Source organism: Podarcis raffonei, chromosome 1, assembly GCF_027172205.1.
Source record: "Podarcis raffonei isolate rPodRaf1 chromosome 1, rPodRaf1.pri, whole genome shotgun sequence".
NCBI classification, from domain to species: Eukaryota; Metazoa; Chordata; class Lepidosauria; order Squamata; family Lacertidae; genus Podarcis; species Podarcis raffonei.
Window position 1 is genome coordinate 32,590,892 of NC_070602.1, and position 15,363 is coordinate 32,606,254.

The following is a 15,363-nucleotide window of genomic DNA, read 5'->3' on the forward strand; positions in this document are numbered from 1 at the left end:
AACGGCTATTGGGCGTGTTATTGGTTGCTGCATCAATAGTTGTTGTTGATTGGCTGACGCTGCGACAATTGGGCGGGCGATTGGCAGCTTCTGCCAGCGAGGGGACGCGACAGGAGGTGGATTTTTGGACACATGCGGGTGAGCGATTTTCGGCAATCCCCCTCAACAACTCTGTGCCATCTCCCCCCATTTTCTTAAATCTGAGCCCCCTAAAATAGGGGTGTCTTATACATGGGGGTGTCTTATAGATGGAAAAGTACGGTTTGTATTTAAAGGAGGTCTGGAGCAGCTCCAGGAGCAAATAATTTTTCTTGAGGGACCTTGAAGTGGCCCATCAACCTTTCTCTCTTGGTAGCCGACTGAGCAGGCACCCTGGCCACTTGGCCACAGTCTTCTCCGCTGTGGTGAGGTGTATTATATTTCTATTCAGGTTAAGGTATAGCCTTGCATCTATACACAAAGTTCGCACACATCTAAACCCTCTTTTATCCCCCTTTTTTTGCTTCTTTTTTCATGACGGGTTTGTGACCACCCTACTAAGGGCCCCAGGGCGAGGGACTGAGGAATGAATTGGGAATGCTACACAAGTCCTCTTAAAAGCAAGAAGAGCTGTGCATAGAGCATATAAACCGATCTGGACTCTGCATTCATCATCTGAGGCCCTTCTTCATGTGCCTCCTCCATGGGAGGTCCAGAGGGTGGCAACAGGAAAATGGGCCTTTTCTGCAGTGGCCTCCGTTTTGTAGAATGCTCTCCCCAGGAAGGTTCAGCTGGCTCCTTCATTATATATTTTTAGGCGCCAGGTGAAAAACTCTTCAACTAGGCCTTTGGCTAATTACACAGCCTTCTAAATATTTTGTTGTTTTTGTCTGAACTATCTATTTGTGCTTTTACCTTGTATTTTTATATTGTGAACTGCCCTGAGACCTTTTGATGAAGGGCGGTATAGAAATCTAATAAACAGCAATAATAATATTTGTGCTCTTGTTCAGCTGCTGTTCATTTCAGAACCCCCTGTCAGATCGTGTCCCTTAGATTCCGTTTGAAATGAGAGCCTGCCTCTGGCACTCATAGGTGCCCCAAAACAGTGATCCAGTTTTTGCCTGACTGCCAGCCACAGCCCTAACCCTTTCTTGGCCAGGTGGCTTCTGACTCTGTGTGGAATAGGCACAGACTCCAAAGACATTATCAGGTAAGGTAAAAAGGTAAAGGATCCCTAGATGGTTACATCCAGTCAAAGGTGACTATGGGGTTGCGGCACTCATCTTGTTTTCAGGCCACAGACAGCTTTCCGGATCATGTGGCCAGCATGACTAAACTGCTTCTGGCACAATGGGACACCGTGATGGAAACCAGAGCGCACGGAAACACCGTTTACCTTCCTGCTGGAGTGGTACCTATTTATCTACTTGCACTGGTGTGCTTTCGAACTGCTAGATTGGCAGGAGCTGGGACAAAGCAATGGGAGCTCACCCCGTCACAGGGATTCGAACCACCATCCTGATCGGCAAGCCCAAGAGGCTCAGTGGTTTAGACCACAGCGCCACCTGCGTCAGGTAGCCAGCTTAGGAAAGGGAGATCTAAATTATTACAACTAGAATCCACAGCATGTTTAAACATTCAAAAGAAGTGTTCCAAAGGGTGTATCAGTTGCAGGTCAATCTAATGATGCTTATCAGCTTGACAAGCTAGGCAAGTGTTGCTAAAGACTGGAAAGGCCTGACCCCTTGCTTCTAAAATTAAGGGGGTAGGTCTATAACCCACAGAGGGTGGGTCACACACATAAGGCTTTTAATGCAGAGGTTTACTGCTGCCAGAGTTAAAAAGCTACAGGCAGTAATGACTCAGGTTAGATAAGGGATTGGATGGGTGGAGCGAGTGAACAATACACCCAAGTGCTTTTCTTTCAGCAACCATGGTTCAAATGAAGGTTACATTCCAAGGGGAGTGAACATTTTCCCCCCCAAGGAAAGGATTGAAAAGCCCTTATTTTTAGTTTCGAAATGGCTAAGAGGGCATATGTAACTCTGAATATTGCCATAGTTTTCTGAAATGGAAGACGCATTGAGTCTTCTGGGATTAACACTTTGCTACCATATGGGTGTACTCTGCACCTTACCCAAATGGCTCATACCTATGACAAAGAAGTCCCATTAAAGTCCATGGATAGGATCCAGCAATTTGAAATGGGAGATTGGCTTGGAATCTTAAGCTGAGAATCGTCAGCATCCTCAAGCAAACTACAATTCGCAGAATTATCCTTCTCCAACTGATATAATACAGCCAGCGACTCATGATGCTTTATCTAACTTTTGAATGGTATAACCAAAGCTCCAAGGGCATTGGTTCTAACACCTTGGAAGACCTAAACGCTCATATGCCTTTAGTTGGAATGTGGGTGGCGCTGTGGTCTAAACCACTGAGCCTTGGGCTTGCCGATCAGAAGGTCGGCAGTTTGAATCCCTGCGACGGGGTGAGCTCCCATTGTTCGGTTCCAGCTCCTGCCAACCTAGCAGTTCGAAAGCACGTCAAAGTGCAAGTAGATAAATAGGTACCGCTGTGGCTGGAAGGCAAACGTCGGCTCCCTCGGCCAGTAAAGCGAGATGAGCACCCCAACCCCAGAGTCATCTGCGACTGGACTTAACTGTCAGGGGTCCTTTACCTTTTACCTTTTTATGCCTTTAGTCATGAGCTTAGCCAAGGGGGGGGGCAAGGAAGGGCAGCTGCCCCTCTAAATAGAAATAAAAATACATAGCAAACTGAGGTTCTGCTCCCCTAACAAAAGGACTGCTCCCCTTAACAAAAATCCTGGCTACGCCCATGCCTTTGGTAGAAGAGATCAGAGAGAAATGTCCTACAGTTCCCATGCTGTTTTACTGGGTGACTAGTACTGATCTAGGGAATGGAATAAAACCCACCTTTATGGAGATGTTGGGCCTGACTCTGTAGATACCTTATATATAGCACAGGGAGACAAAATAGTTTTAATTAAGAGGGTCAGCAACAACAGACAAAAACACAACCACCGGGTCACATTAACAATACAGTATCTATCAATACATCCGTCTTGGTTTACACTTGTACATAGGCGCCGACTCCATGGGGCTTGAGGGGGCCCGAGCCCCCTCAAAAATTCGTTTGGGGGGGCTCCGCCCCCCCAATAATCTCCGGCGCCCCTCCAGCAGAGCGCCATCGCCGCCCCTCCCCCAGCCCAAAATGCACAGGGGGGGCGGGCTGCATGCCTCCTGCCCTCCCTCCCGAGCAAAAGCTCCACCCAATTTCCTTTGGAGCTGATTAATAGGCGCAGCACGCTCTCCCCTATTCGCTCACGAGGAGGCGGCGCCACTTTATTTGCATATTCATAAGCTTATTTATTATTCATGAGCTTTCCCGGGCCCCCCCAATATTTTTTATAAGTCCGCGTCGCTGCACTTGTAGCTCAATATACACAATCCAAATATCCAAATACGTAGGTATCCAAGCGACTTTAGCATTTACTGTTGATGTCCTTTGCTTGATTTTCTGTTTTGATAGTATTTTTCTCCTCTTCTATCCCTTCTTTTCTTATGCATTCTTTTCTTTAATAAATTGCAATAACACAAATAAATGAAGGGGAGAAAAGGCTCAAGAACACTGTTTTGGTCTTGTCACTTCCATTAATGACTTATGGTGGTACTGCAGGAGTGGCTAGAAAAAAGTATATGCCTTTTCTCAAGACACTTTCTGACCTCCCGATTTCTGCTTATATTGACACTAGTGCCTCCCTTTTTCTCCTGCATGGTCCTTCAAGTGACTGTACACTATGGAAGGGGAACCTCAGGCCCAGGGGACAAAGGCACTCACCACCAGAGCTCCTTATCTGGTCCTCCCCTGGCATGACTCCATTACCGGCCCTATTTGCACCCTCCTTGAGTCTTTTTGCCTGGTTGCAATGTGTCCTTGCATTTTGTTATGTTGCCCCCAGAAGGATACCTTCACACATCACACACTGGGCCCAGCCACATTTCCCCTTAAGTCCGTTTTCCCTCTTTACCCTGTTTTCCACCTGGTCTGGGTGTCAAATCTCCTTCGCTCTTTCATTACACAACTTTTGACCCTTTTCTCAGCTTCCCTCTCAGTCCTTCCACAGACTTAGGCTACATCGCTTCCCCTTTTGGATTTTTCTAAAACTCTGCTTGCAGCTAGCATTCCACCACGAACCACCCACCTATTGCTCTTATAGTACTTGATAATCCTTTTATTTAGCTCATGTTACAGTATAATTAAAAGCATCAGAATACAAAGCTAAGCTAACAAGATTAACTACTTTGCTTTTATGTGGCAGCCTTTCAGCCTCACTGCTAGATGTTGTCTGCCGGGGCTGTGAGCGGTTTGGAACAGGGGGTTAGGTAGTTATTTCCTTTACTTGTCTTCCGAGGCCCCATGGCATAACTATATCACCAGGAAACCCTTGATCCCTCGCCACTTCTTACTGTATGCTGAAAAGGGCTGTAGAACGGTATTTCACCATTCGTTTTATCCTCACAACAGTCCTGCGAGGTAGGATGTTGACTTTCCCAAGGCCAGCCACAGATTCCATTGCATCACACCAGGCTGAGAGCCTCCAAGGAAATTCCAGTGTGCCCTGTATATTATAACAGATGTGGCATGAAAACGATGGTACAACTGAAACACCGGGCAGTCTGAAGCATTTGTAATGTGAGAGGCCCAGATTTCCAGTGCCCATAAATCTCACTAGCTGACATTATAGTTGACCCACCCATACCAAGTGGTGAGGCTATCCTGGGTCTGAACCACTTCAAGAAGAAGGATACAGCGAAGGCAGCTTTGCACTGCGTGATTTCCCTGATGCTAACCACTGTTCTTTTGCTTTTTCACCTCTGTCCAAAAGATGTACACACAATCTGTTGGACAACTGCAATGCACTCTATGTGGGGCTACCTTTGAAGGTGACCTGGAAACGACAATTAATCCAGAATGTGGCACCTAGTTTGGTGACTGGGAGTGGCTGCCGAGACCACATAACACCTGTCCTGAAAGACCTACATTGGCTCTAAGTACGTTCCGAGCACAATTCAAAGTGTTGCTGCTGACTTTTAAAGCCCTAAACGGCCTTAGCCCTGTATACCTGAAGGAGCGTCTCCACCCCCATCGTTCAGCCCGGACACTGAGGTCCAGCTCCAAGGGCCTTCTGGCAGTTCCCTCCCAGCGAGAAGTGAGATTACAGGGAACCAGGCAGAGGGCCTTCTCGGTAGTGGCACCTGCCCTGTGGCACGCTCTCCCACCAGATGTCAAGGAAATAAACAACTATCTGACTCTTAGAAGACATCTAAAGGCAGCCCTGTTTAGGGGAGTTTTTAATGATTGATGTTTTATTGTGTTTTTAATACTTTGTTGGGAACTGCCCAGAGTGGCTAGGGAAACCCAGCCAGATGGACGGGGTATTATTTATTTATTTATTTATTTAGGTATTATTATTATTTATTATTATTTATCATCATCATCATTTCCAATTCATACTCTCTTGTCTAGTGCACAATATGAAACACATGAAAGTTTTACAGGTGCAAGGGAGGGAGAATTGTATTATGAATGTTTAAAGATCACCCAGCTCAGGCTTAGGTTATTTAAAGATAAATAAAACACAAACAGCAACAATGTGGTGTTAGTACCCATCAGGATGTTTATTTTGGAAGAATAATTTCTTTATGCAATGTTAAAGAAAAGCTGATCATGTCATTTTTGGGGTACTCTAACGATGGCCAGCTCACATATGGAGCAACCGCCTCACCATTGCTGAGAGCCTCAAAGAATCCCTGAAGCTTGTATGGACTTCTGTGGAAACACCACTTGGATGATGCGGCGCCTCCATGTGGGCAGGATATTCATGGCAGATCTAGTTCTCATGGCAGCCCAAATTGGAGTGACTCACAATTTGCTGCTGACTGGTGTGGAATCATACAGAAATTGTTAACTGGGGTAATAATTCTGAGGTATCAGCTAGTATAGTCCACTATCTACAGATCTGAACCACTTCAGGACTGTAGGTGGAAGAACTTAGGAAGAGCCTGCTGGATCTCAAATCCCAAGAAGATGTCTATGGGAAGCCAATAAGCAGGACCGGAGCACAACAGCACTCTCCCATTCCAGCAACAGCTCTTCAGAAGTATTGTGGAGGCAGAATATAGCACATACTCTCCATTCATTTGTCAAATCCTCTTTCAAAGCCATCCAAGTTTGTGGCCATCATGGCCTCCTGTGGCAGTGAGTTCCACAGTTTCACTATGCACTATGTGAAGAAGTACTTTTCTTTGTCTGCCCTAAATCTTCCTATATTTAGCTTCATGGGACGTCAAGGAGTTCTAGAGTTACGATAGAGGGAGAAAACCTTTTCTCTATCCGCTTTCTCAATACCATGCATGATTTTGTACACCTCTAAAATGTCACCTTATAATTAAAAAGCCCCAAATGCTGCAACCTTCCCACATAGGGCAGTTGCTTCATCCCCTCGGTTGCTTCCGTTTCCCTTTTCTGAGAATCACATGTTTTAACGCTCTACACGCAAATGCTCCTGCATCTAGAAAACCAGCACATCAGGGAAAAGGGTAGGTTCGAGTTCTCCATGCTGACATGTGAGATTTTCATAGGCTGTTGGTGGAAAGACCAACCGCGTCAAATTTCTCAATGTGCAATTTCGCTCAAACACTTACGAAAACAAGTGGCCTTTTTCTAAAGCTAGAAACCAACTGTACCAAACTTTCGTTTTAAGAAAAGGAAATAACAGAGCTGAGTAACAGGAGTACCCAGCGAACACTACACAAGCAGCTCCTTTGCTGCCAGTAATGTTAGGGAGGATTTAGATAATATCTGTACAAAAACTGAAATGGCTGTGAAGAGATTTGACTCTTGTGGGGGCGGGGAGGGAGAATGGGAGACAAGCTTGATAACCTACGTGATGGCATTTAAAAGGAAATGAGGCTTCTGCAGGTGAAGTCTTAAATGAGCAATAGTCTCCCCCGATGAGAACCGTTCTTTGACAGACAGTTAATGACTGGAACATTTAAGACATAACGTGATTATTGAAAATGAGGCAGACCATTACAATTGCCTGCCATTGGATGGGGTGGAGTCAACTAGCAGCAGCCGGCTAGTGCTTGTTCATGAAGACAAGAGCTGTCAAAGAAATAATTTAATTTAATGTGATAAGAGGCTAAATTATGAAGCTTATGATGCGGGTCATTTTCCTTTAGACATTTTAGGTACTACATCAGGGAGAATCAAGGATGCTGACAGGGATAGCTGCTAAGAGACGGTCAACGGGGTAGAATTTATTGTAAGCTGTATGTAAAAACTATCTGGCTGTTTGAAGGCGGATGCTGTAGGCAGATCCATCCATCTCTCAGGAGTCTCTGGGAAGTAGAACCCACTGAAGCTAGATGGCAATTTGAGAGTATGTGTCATCCTCCCCCTCCCCCGACCAAGGTAATGTATTTCCCCCCTCAAATAATGGGAGTTTCTGTCTTCCACACAATGTGTCCTATGTGGGGCTGCCTCTGATGACAGTTTGGGAACTTTAGATGCTGCAGAATTTGGCGGGCAAGTTGCTCACTGGGGCAAGATGGTTTGAGCATATTATTACACTGATCCTGGCCCAACTGCACTGGCTGCCAATTAGTTTCCAGGCTCAATTCAAAGTGTTGGTTTGGACCTACAAAGCCTTAAATAGCTCAGGACAGCAGTACCTCTAGGACTATCTCTCCCCATCTGAACCGATCTGGACACTGCAATCATAATCTGAGGCCTTTCTTTAAGTGTGTCCTCCACAAGGTATCTGGAGGGTAGCAACATGAGAATGGGGCTTTTCTGTGGTGGCTCCCTGCTCATGGAATGCTTCTCCAGGGTGGCTCACCTGGCACCTTCATTACATATCTTTAGACACCAGGTGAAAACCTTTTTCTATAACCAGGCCTTGGGCTGATCAACATTCTTTTAAATCCTTTTATAGTGGTACTTCAGGTTACATACGCTTCAGGTTACAAAAGCTTCAGGTTACAGACTCAGCTAACCCGGAATTAGTACCTCAGGTTAAGAACTTTGCTTCAGGATGAGAACAGAACAGCAGGAGGCCCCATTAGCTAAAGTGGTGCTTCAGGTTAAGAACAGTTTCAGGTTAAGAATGGACCTCCGGAACGAATTAAGTACTTAACCCGAGGTACCACTGTAAATGTCTTTGGAGGGACATCATTAGTTTTTTTTTGTTTTTGTTTACTATGTATTTTGTGTTCTCCTTTTATATTGTGTAATGCCCTGTGATCTTCAGATGGAGGTCAGTATAAAAATATAAGTAGTAGTATTATTAATAATACGTCAATACTCCAAAGTGCCACTGATTTCAATGAAACTTACTCCTAGGCAAGTATGTATAGGACTTAGGTCTGTCTGGACCTAACCAGAGACCTTTCTATTCTAGTGGATAACCCTGGTTTCTGGAATAATGAGAGCAAGGCATATTATTCTGTTTACTCTCTCTACATACCACAAGATTTTATAAATCCCTATTGAGTACTAGCTAAATTTGCTTTTTTTTTTAACTAAGTGGAAGTTCCTTGATGGTGGATTAGTTTGGGAAAGTACCATCCCATTGCAAATTTGCTGAAAATAGACTGAATTGGCAGCTGTAGAGTGAATGTGGTAGTGCATGTTGGATTCTCATGCGGGAGAAATCAGTTGACCACTGCACTTTACGTTTCTTTACACTGCACTGCATCGATTCACAACACACGGCTGTTTGCTCACCACATTCATGAGACGAGAACTAGAAAAAACAACACAGGGTTGATGCAACCTTTCCACTCTTGGCTATGAAATTATTTTTGTGTTTGTGAAGTAACGCACACCAAGGCAGGCTGCTTATTTGCTGAGCGATACAGACCAAAGTGCCTTCGCCAAGTAACCTCAATGACCCCCGTTAAGAATTGCTAATTTTATTTGCAGGGAAAAGAAGGGGATTCCAAGCTATTGAAAGTTCTCAAAATCCTGCTTGTTCATGGCCTCATATTTCAGAGGCTGATTTTTATAAATAGTCAAGGGAGAACACACCCACCAGGCTACATAAAGAACTTGCGAAACAATAAAGCAACATCTGTGAAAGTCAAATACTGGAGAACAAAGCTCTGGGCCTCCAGACGTACATGTTTCAGCAGTTCCCAGACAGTTTTGTATCATGTATCTTAATTTTTGGAATTCCCTTTCAGTTGTTTTGCTTTGGAAGAATGTTGGTCAACAGTTCTTGTTTTCTGGCAAACGTGTGAGAAGGGATGCCCTCCATAGGCGCCGACTCCATGGGGCTTGAGGGGGCCCGAGCCCCCTCAAAAATTCGTTTGGGGGGGCTCCGCCCCCCCAATAATCTCCGGCGCCCCTCCAGCAGAGCGCCATCGCCACCCCTCCCCCAGCCCAAAATGCACAGGGGGGGCGGGCTGCATGCCTCCTGCCCTCCCTCCCGAGCAAAAGCTCCACCCAATTTCCTTTGGAGCTGATTAATAGGCGCAGCACGCTCTCCCCTATTCGCTCACGAGGAGGCGGCGCCACTTTATTTGCATATTCATAAGCTTATTTATTATTCATGAGCTTTCCCGGGCCCCCCCAATATTTTTTATAAGTCCGCGTCGCTGATGCCCTCTGTCCTCAGACCTCCCGCAGGGTCAGAGGGGATTTTGTGTGTGTGTTGAATCTGGCAATGGAAGGAGGCAGCATATTCATACTTTCTGATAGGTGTCCTTCCAAAACAAAGACAAAAAAACAACCCACTCAGCAGATCCGAGTCAGGAAATCCACTGTGGTTAGCCGTAATTTACCAATCAGTCTATCTGAATGTAGCAATAAAAGTGTTGCTAATGTACCATAACTCCAATAACAAAAGCCAAGAGATGAAAGAGCTATAACTCTGAGTAAAATTTAGGAATTTCCTGAAGAGGGAAAGAGATTTATTTTGATCTCTCCATGGAGTTCTGAACCCCTGGGATAGGATGGGACAATTTCCCTCTCCCGGACTCAAACATGCATGCAAAATAGATAAAACCGGGTAGAACCCAGCCATGCACTGAGATCACTGTGTATGCAAATGGCCCACAGATCTTGCATCTCATCCCCAGGAACTAGCACCATCCCATGAACTTACCTCCATGGAAAGCTGTGGCACTGCACTGGCTTCCACATTTCTTGGACTGCACAGAGTAGTGGCTGGAGCCACATGGCCTCAGATGTGTGACTGTGCCTGCCCTAAGGAGCTCACGATGGGAAGATTACTTGGGCTGATGACTTTCCTGGCCATGTCTTAACCATGCTGCAGGGTGCAAGAATAGGACCAGGTACATTGACTGCAAAGAAGTCTTTGTTCTGAACATACTCTTTCACTGTATTTATTCTGTAAAAAAGGGGGTGAAGAGAAAACGAAATCTGGACTATCAATACAAAGTTTTGAAGCCCCCCATTTCTTGATTTTTACAGTTAATTTCTGACTCGCATTCATGCAATGACAATCCTTCACCTTGAATTGTTTTTAAAAGCAACCTTTACAAAGCCTATTTTAATAAAAGGATTACAATCTACAAAAGGGTAAGAGACAGGTAACCTGAGATCCAATTTTGGAACGTATACTCCTAGTTCAAATGTGCAAGCTTGAACTTAACAAATGTTTAAAATATTTGAGTTTTTTAAACCGTGCCAAAATAAACCACATCTTTTCTAAAGGCTACATATTTAGCTAGGCACTGGCAATGTAAATCATTCAACCATTCCAACTATTTGTTTAAAAGCCTCCTGGAACACGTGCAGCTCCAACAAAACTGAAGAATGAAAAGTCTAGACTGTTGAAGACTACAACTGACTTCCAATCAAATTAAAACAAGTAAGGAACTTTTGGGAGGTTCATTAGGGCTTCACTAATGAAATGCTCTTTAAAAAAACGAAACATTTTACACAGACCTAGAGCTAAATGGGAAAATGCATACAGTATGTAATATAACATAGGTAAGCAATTTTACCAATACCTAAAATTTAGATTCTAAAGAACGGATAGAATTCCTTCCATCCTTTGGATGCAGAGCAAAACAGAATCTCATATGCAAAGAAGATGCATACATGGGAGCTGGGTTCCACCTGAACATTCCAGCCTAAGGTGGGAACCATGCACAAAAAAAGTTTGGCACCTACAACACTGCACAAAGCCACATGGGCCTATAGGAGGAATAAAACACCACCCTGTTCTGATTGTTCCACCAGTGCCAGAATTTCAGCTTGCCAGATGGAACAAATTCCCCTTCTTCCCCTGCATCCTGCACTAGGGGATCTCCTGACCCTCCCAAGTCTATTTCTGGGGGCGGGGCATATAGGGGCAGAGGGGCGAAGCTCTTTTGCATAAGCAGAATTCCACGTGCAGGGCTTGCACTGCTGTGTCTTGTTAGGCAAATCCCACCCGAAGTGTATAAAATGTATATATGTGTGTGTATGTGTGTGTGTGTGCACGCTTTCAATCTCGCCAGAAGAACTCATTAAGGCAGGGTTCTTAACCTGGGGCTGGGGGAAGAAGGTAGCAGAAAGAGTGGAGAGGAGGGGAAGGGAGAATGATAGCAAAAAGATAAGAAGCGTACAAGATGGCGAACGGTGATAAAGATCACCCTGGCAGTGCTGAATATATTGAGCAACCCGCGGACACTGCCCCTGATACACCAACTTAATAGAGGGTTCTAGGGCCCTGTGAGTCTAGGCTGAGGAAGTCAGCCTTGGGATGGAAGATGCCCTGCCCTTCTTAGAAGGGGGGAGATATCAGAGGATGGCTGGGTCAAGGGAGAGGGATTCCACTGTACAAAATACCACAGTCAGGTTATGATTTGGGGCTGAATGGGAAACATTGCTGGGTGATGCAAGGTCCCCATTTCTTTCCTGTTCAAGTTGACTTGTTGCAGTATAGTTAATTAGTGAGGGCTTAGGGGAGGCTTACCATGAATCTAATTACAGTGCTGGAAAGCTTTAATAATGCTCTTATTCTGAGACAACGTGATGCTATTTACATATTTTACCATGACATGGACCATGGATGGCTCACAACTCACTGTGCAATCCCGCTGAAAAAATACACAGTATCTCCATGTAGCATTGAAGGAATAGTGACACGACTCGCAATGGTAATTACATTTGTTATCTTAACCAGTGGGGGTGGGCGGGCGGGGGTGGACAGGCTCTTACTTTGAACCCTGGGAAGGAGGAAGAATGATCATGATCAGTGTGCAAATTAGAAAGCATCTCACATTTCCTGCGTAAATCAAGAGACATAAACCGTATTCCAGTCTGTCATGCTGAGCTGGAGGCAGCTGTCAAAGGTGAGCCGAGAAGAACAAGGAGTTGAGCCCAGAATCTGAACTGAGCAACCAAGACAGGACACACAGGAACACCCCTGAGCTAGGAAGCCATTGTTGCCCAGACAAGGTCCCAGGGTAAACAGGAAGTCTTTATATAGCGCTTCCTGTCAGCCCAATGGGCAACCTGGATGGATGGGGCCATTCTAGAACCTGACTAGATGATCGAAGCTGCAGTTCTGATAGCTCATCACATGCAGCCGAAGCACACAGAACCAAAAGTTCCTAGTTTCTAGCCCAAGCAGCTTCTGATATCTGCTCACGATGGCCTTTTTGAGAGGAAAGGAGTTTGCAGACCATAAGCAACCCACGTGTATGAAGGACGTTAGAATCTGGAGGATGAACTTTGCAGCAGGGTTTATAATCTTGAAATCTTAAATAGATCCCCCCCCCATTTTCCCTTCAAGAGCAGCCATGTTAGTCTGTACTACGCCAAGAATAGCCATATACGTTTGTAGTATTAAAAAGATCAAAAATCCTGAGACATGTTAAGGAACAAATGCTGTATTCTTTTCAAGGAGCAATGCCCACATTCTTCGGATGTGAAATGGACAGAGAAATATGGATGTACAGATACACACACGAGTTACTCACCCCTGTAGTTCAGTTTTAGTGTGTGCACATATGTGCAAGTGTACAGAGACTGAGATGCAATGGTGGATAAACCAAGTTAACGAGAATGAAACAGAACAGGAATCATTGACTCACAGCAAATACACCATATAGTATTTATTTCCTTCAATCCTTCATTTTTTCCATTATAATCTTTTTCACTGAATGTGTAAAACAATAATCAAGGAAAGCTGGAGAAAGAGATTGCCTGGGCAATTCTAAATGATAGGAAACTGACACGGGTGTACACTTCTTGCGGGAGGTTAATCATATCGCCAGTTTGTTTGCTTTTATTTGAGAGGGTTCATAACAACAAGGACTGCTTTAAATGAGACATAATGAATCTTCTGTGCTTCTGTACAACATGAGACCGGGAATCTCCAAAGAAATCACATACTGAACAATTAAGATGTGAACATAAAGAATTTGCTAAGTTATCAGGATATATCTACTACTACTTGATATATGTTTTAATTTTTCCTGAAAATGGTCTGTATGCCTTCCCTTCAGTATGTCTGCACAGGGACAATTTTCATTAACCTATACAGTGTTGGCAGAAAACGTACAGTGTTCTTGAAGAGAAAATGCAACATTTTACAACATATTAGATGTATGTTTTTATTCTGATCACCTATCACTTACATACACCTTGAATTCTAGCATTATCGGATAATTACAATATTTATATTCAACCCAGTGGATTTAGAGTTCAAGAATAATCTGAAAGGTTTCGCATCTTATATTAGGCAGAAAGAGCAAGACCTGACTAAGCAGGCTACACTTGGTAAAGAAACAATTGCCCATAGTGTGTGCGTGTGTATGCAACCCACAAACTTTCTCAAAGGCTTGCTAACCCTACCAAAACAGATCTGCTATGAAAGTAAATAAATTTTCGTTGGGATACCTTTGGACAAATCACAGAACTCAGCAGCCAAGTGGTTAAACATTTATGATTTGATTTTATCTCGGCTTGGAATGTCGTTGGAGTGTCCCACTTCTAACAACTGTTTGCTAAGTTAAGGCTTTAATGTTTACACAGCGCTGAATGAAGCAGCCTGGTCACCAGATGTGAATGCTTCCCCAGACTGGAGTTTTCTATCAGATCACCGTCCTAATGGTCCCTGCGCCAATCTTCTTCCTTAGGACGTCCACCAGCCTTTGCAACCTGGAATGGGGGAGGCGAGTGAAGAAAAGGAAACTAATATTAGGAATGTCCTGGCTGAAAGAGACAGTGTTTGCTCTGGACCAATAAGTCCCAGGGGTGGTCAAGCTAGGAAACAAAGCATTACTGTAACAGAGACAGGCTTCCAAGGCAGAATGCAGACAATTTGCGAGGAACTTTTAACCTACAGCCCAGCCCCGTCCCAGTCAGAAGAGCGTGTTAACTCATCTCCCACTTCGTAGTAAACACAATATCTGAGAACCCCGCATCTCTCAAGTTTGCACAGTACTGCTGACTGCTTGTGTGTGAAGCTTCTTGCAGAGATGCCTTCACACAAGCAGCAAATTTGGTCCCTGTTTGGGGGGGGCAGGGGCAGGGGGGAACCCTGCTTTGGTGCCTGTTGCTTTGGTGCCAATTCTCTTTTGTCATTTAAAATATGTCTGCCTTTGTTTCTACCTCAGCCACCAACAAGCTTTAATTGAATGCGTGCTGCATATTTAAATTTCCTTACACATCATAATGTATAATATCATTTGCAGAATTGGAGGAACTAGTGAGATGGTTGGATAGGGAAGGTGGAAGCCCTTTGTGGGAGAATCAGGCCTCCTCCTGTTTCCTCCTATCCCTTCTTCCTTCTACCACGATTCCCTACAATACCCACCTAGTTTTCTGGCAGCCCAGCTCATCCACCTCCCCATTTACATGTTATTAAAAACCAGTTATGGAACAGGCTCCCAAGAAAGGCTCACCTGGCACCTAACATTAAAACAATAAAGACATTTCTCCTTCCGGATCTTTAAACAGGATTTTAACATTTTAAAGATCAGTTAATGTAAAACAGTGTGGTTGGAAGGTGTGTCCCTTTGGTGTCATTTATTTGTGATTAGGTATTATTACTATTGTTATAAGAATATTTATTTATATTCTGTCTTTATCCCTGGCAGGCACCCAAGGTGCCTTACAGCTACCACCAAGAACACAGAAAAAATAGCAATAATTAAAAACTAATTTTATATAATATTGTTGAGTTTGTGGGTGCCAGACCCCTTTAATTGCTGGATCCAGCAAGTGTTAGAATTTAATCAAGGCTTGGGGGTTTAAACTGGGTGCCAGACAATTCTAATCCCAGGATAAACCAACATTCTAATAACAATACATTTTAGCAATTTCCTTTGT

At 44.3% G+C, this 15,363-nt stretch overlaps 1 protein-coding gene across 3 annotated transcripts in view; it reads right to left on the minus strand.

The window, feature by feature from the left end:
* Nucleotides 1-13,127: 13,127 nt before the first annotated feature.
* MIPOL1 (mirror-image polydactyly 1) overlaps nucleotides 13,128-15,363 on the minus strand; it is a 202,225-nt gene continuing 199,989 nt past the window's right edge. For all 3 annotated transcript variants that reach the window (XM_053380083.1, XM_053380065.1, XM_053380074.1), the window contains one exon: nucleotides 13,128-14,190. In XM_053380083.1, the coding sequence (XP_053236058.1) occupies nucleotides 14,124-14,190 (67 nt within the window). In that variant the 3' untranslated portion in view covers nucleotides 13,128-14,123. The remainder of the gene's footprint in view (nucleotides 14,191-15,363) is intronic.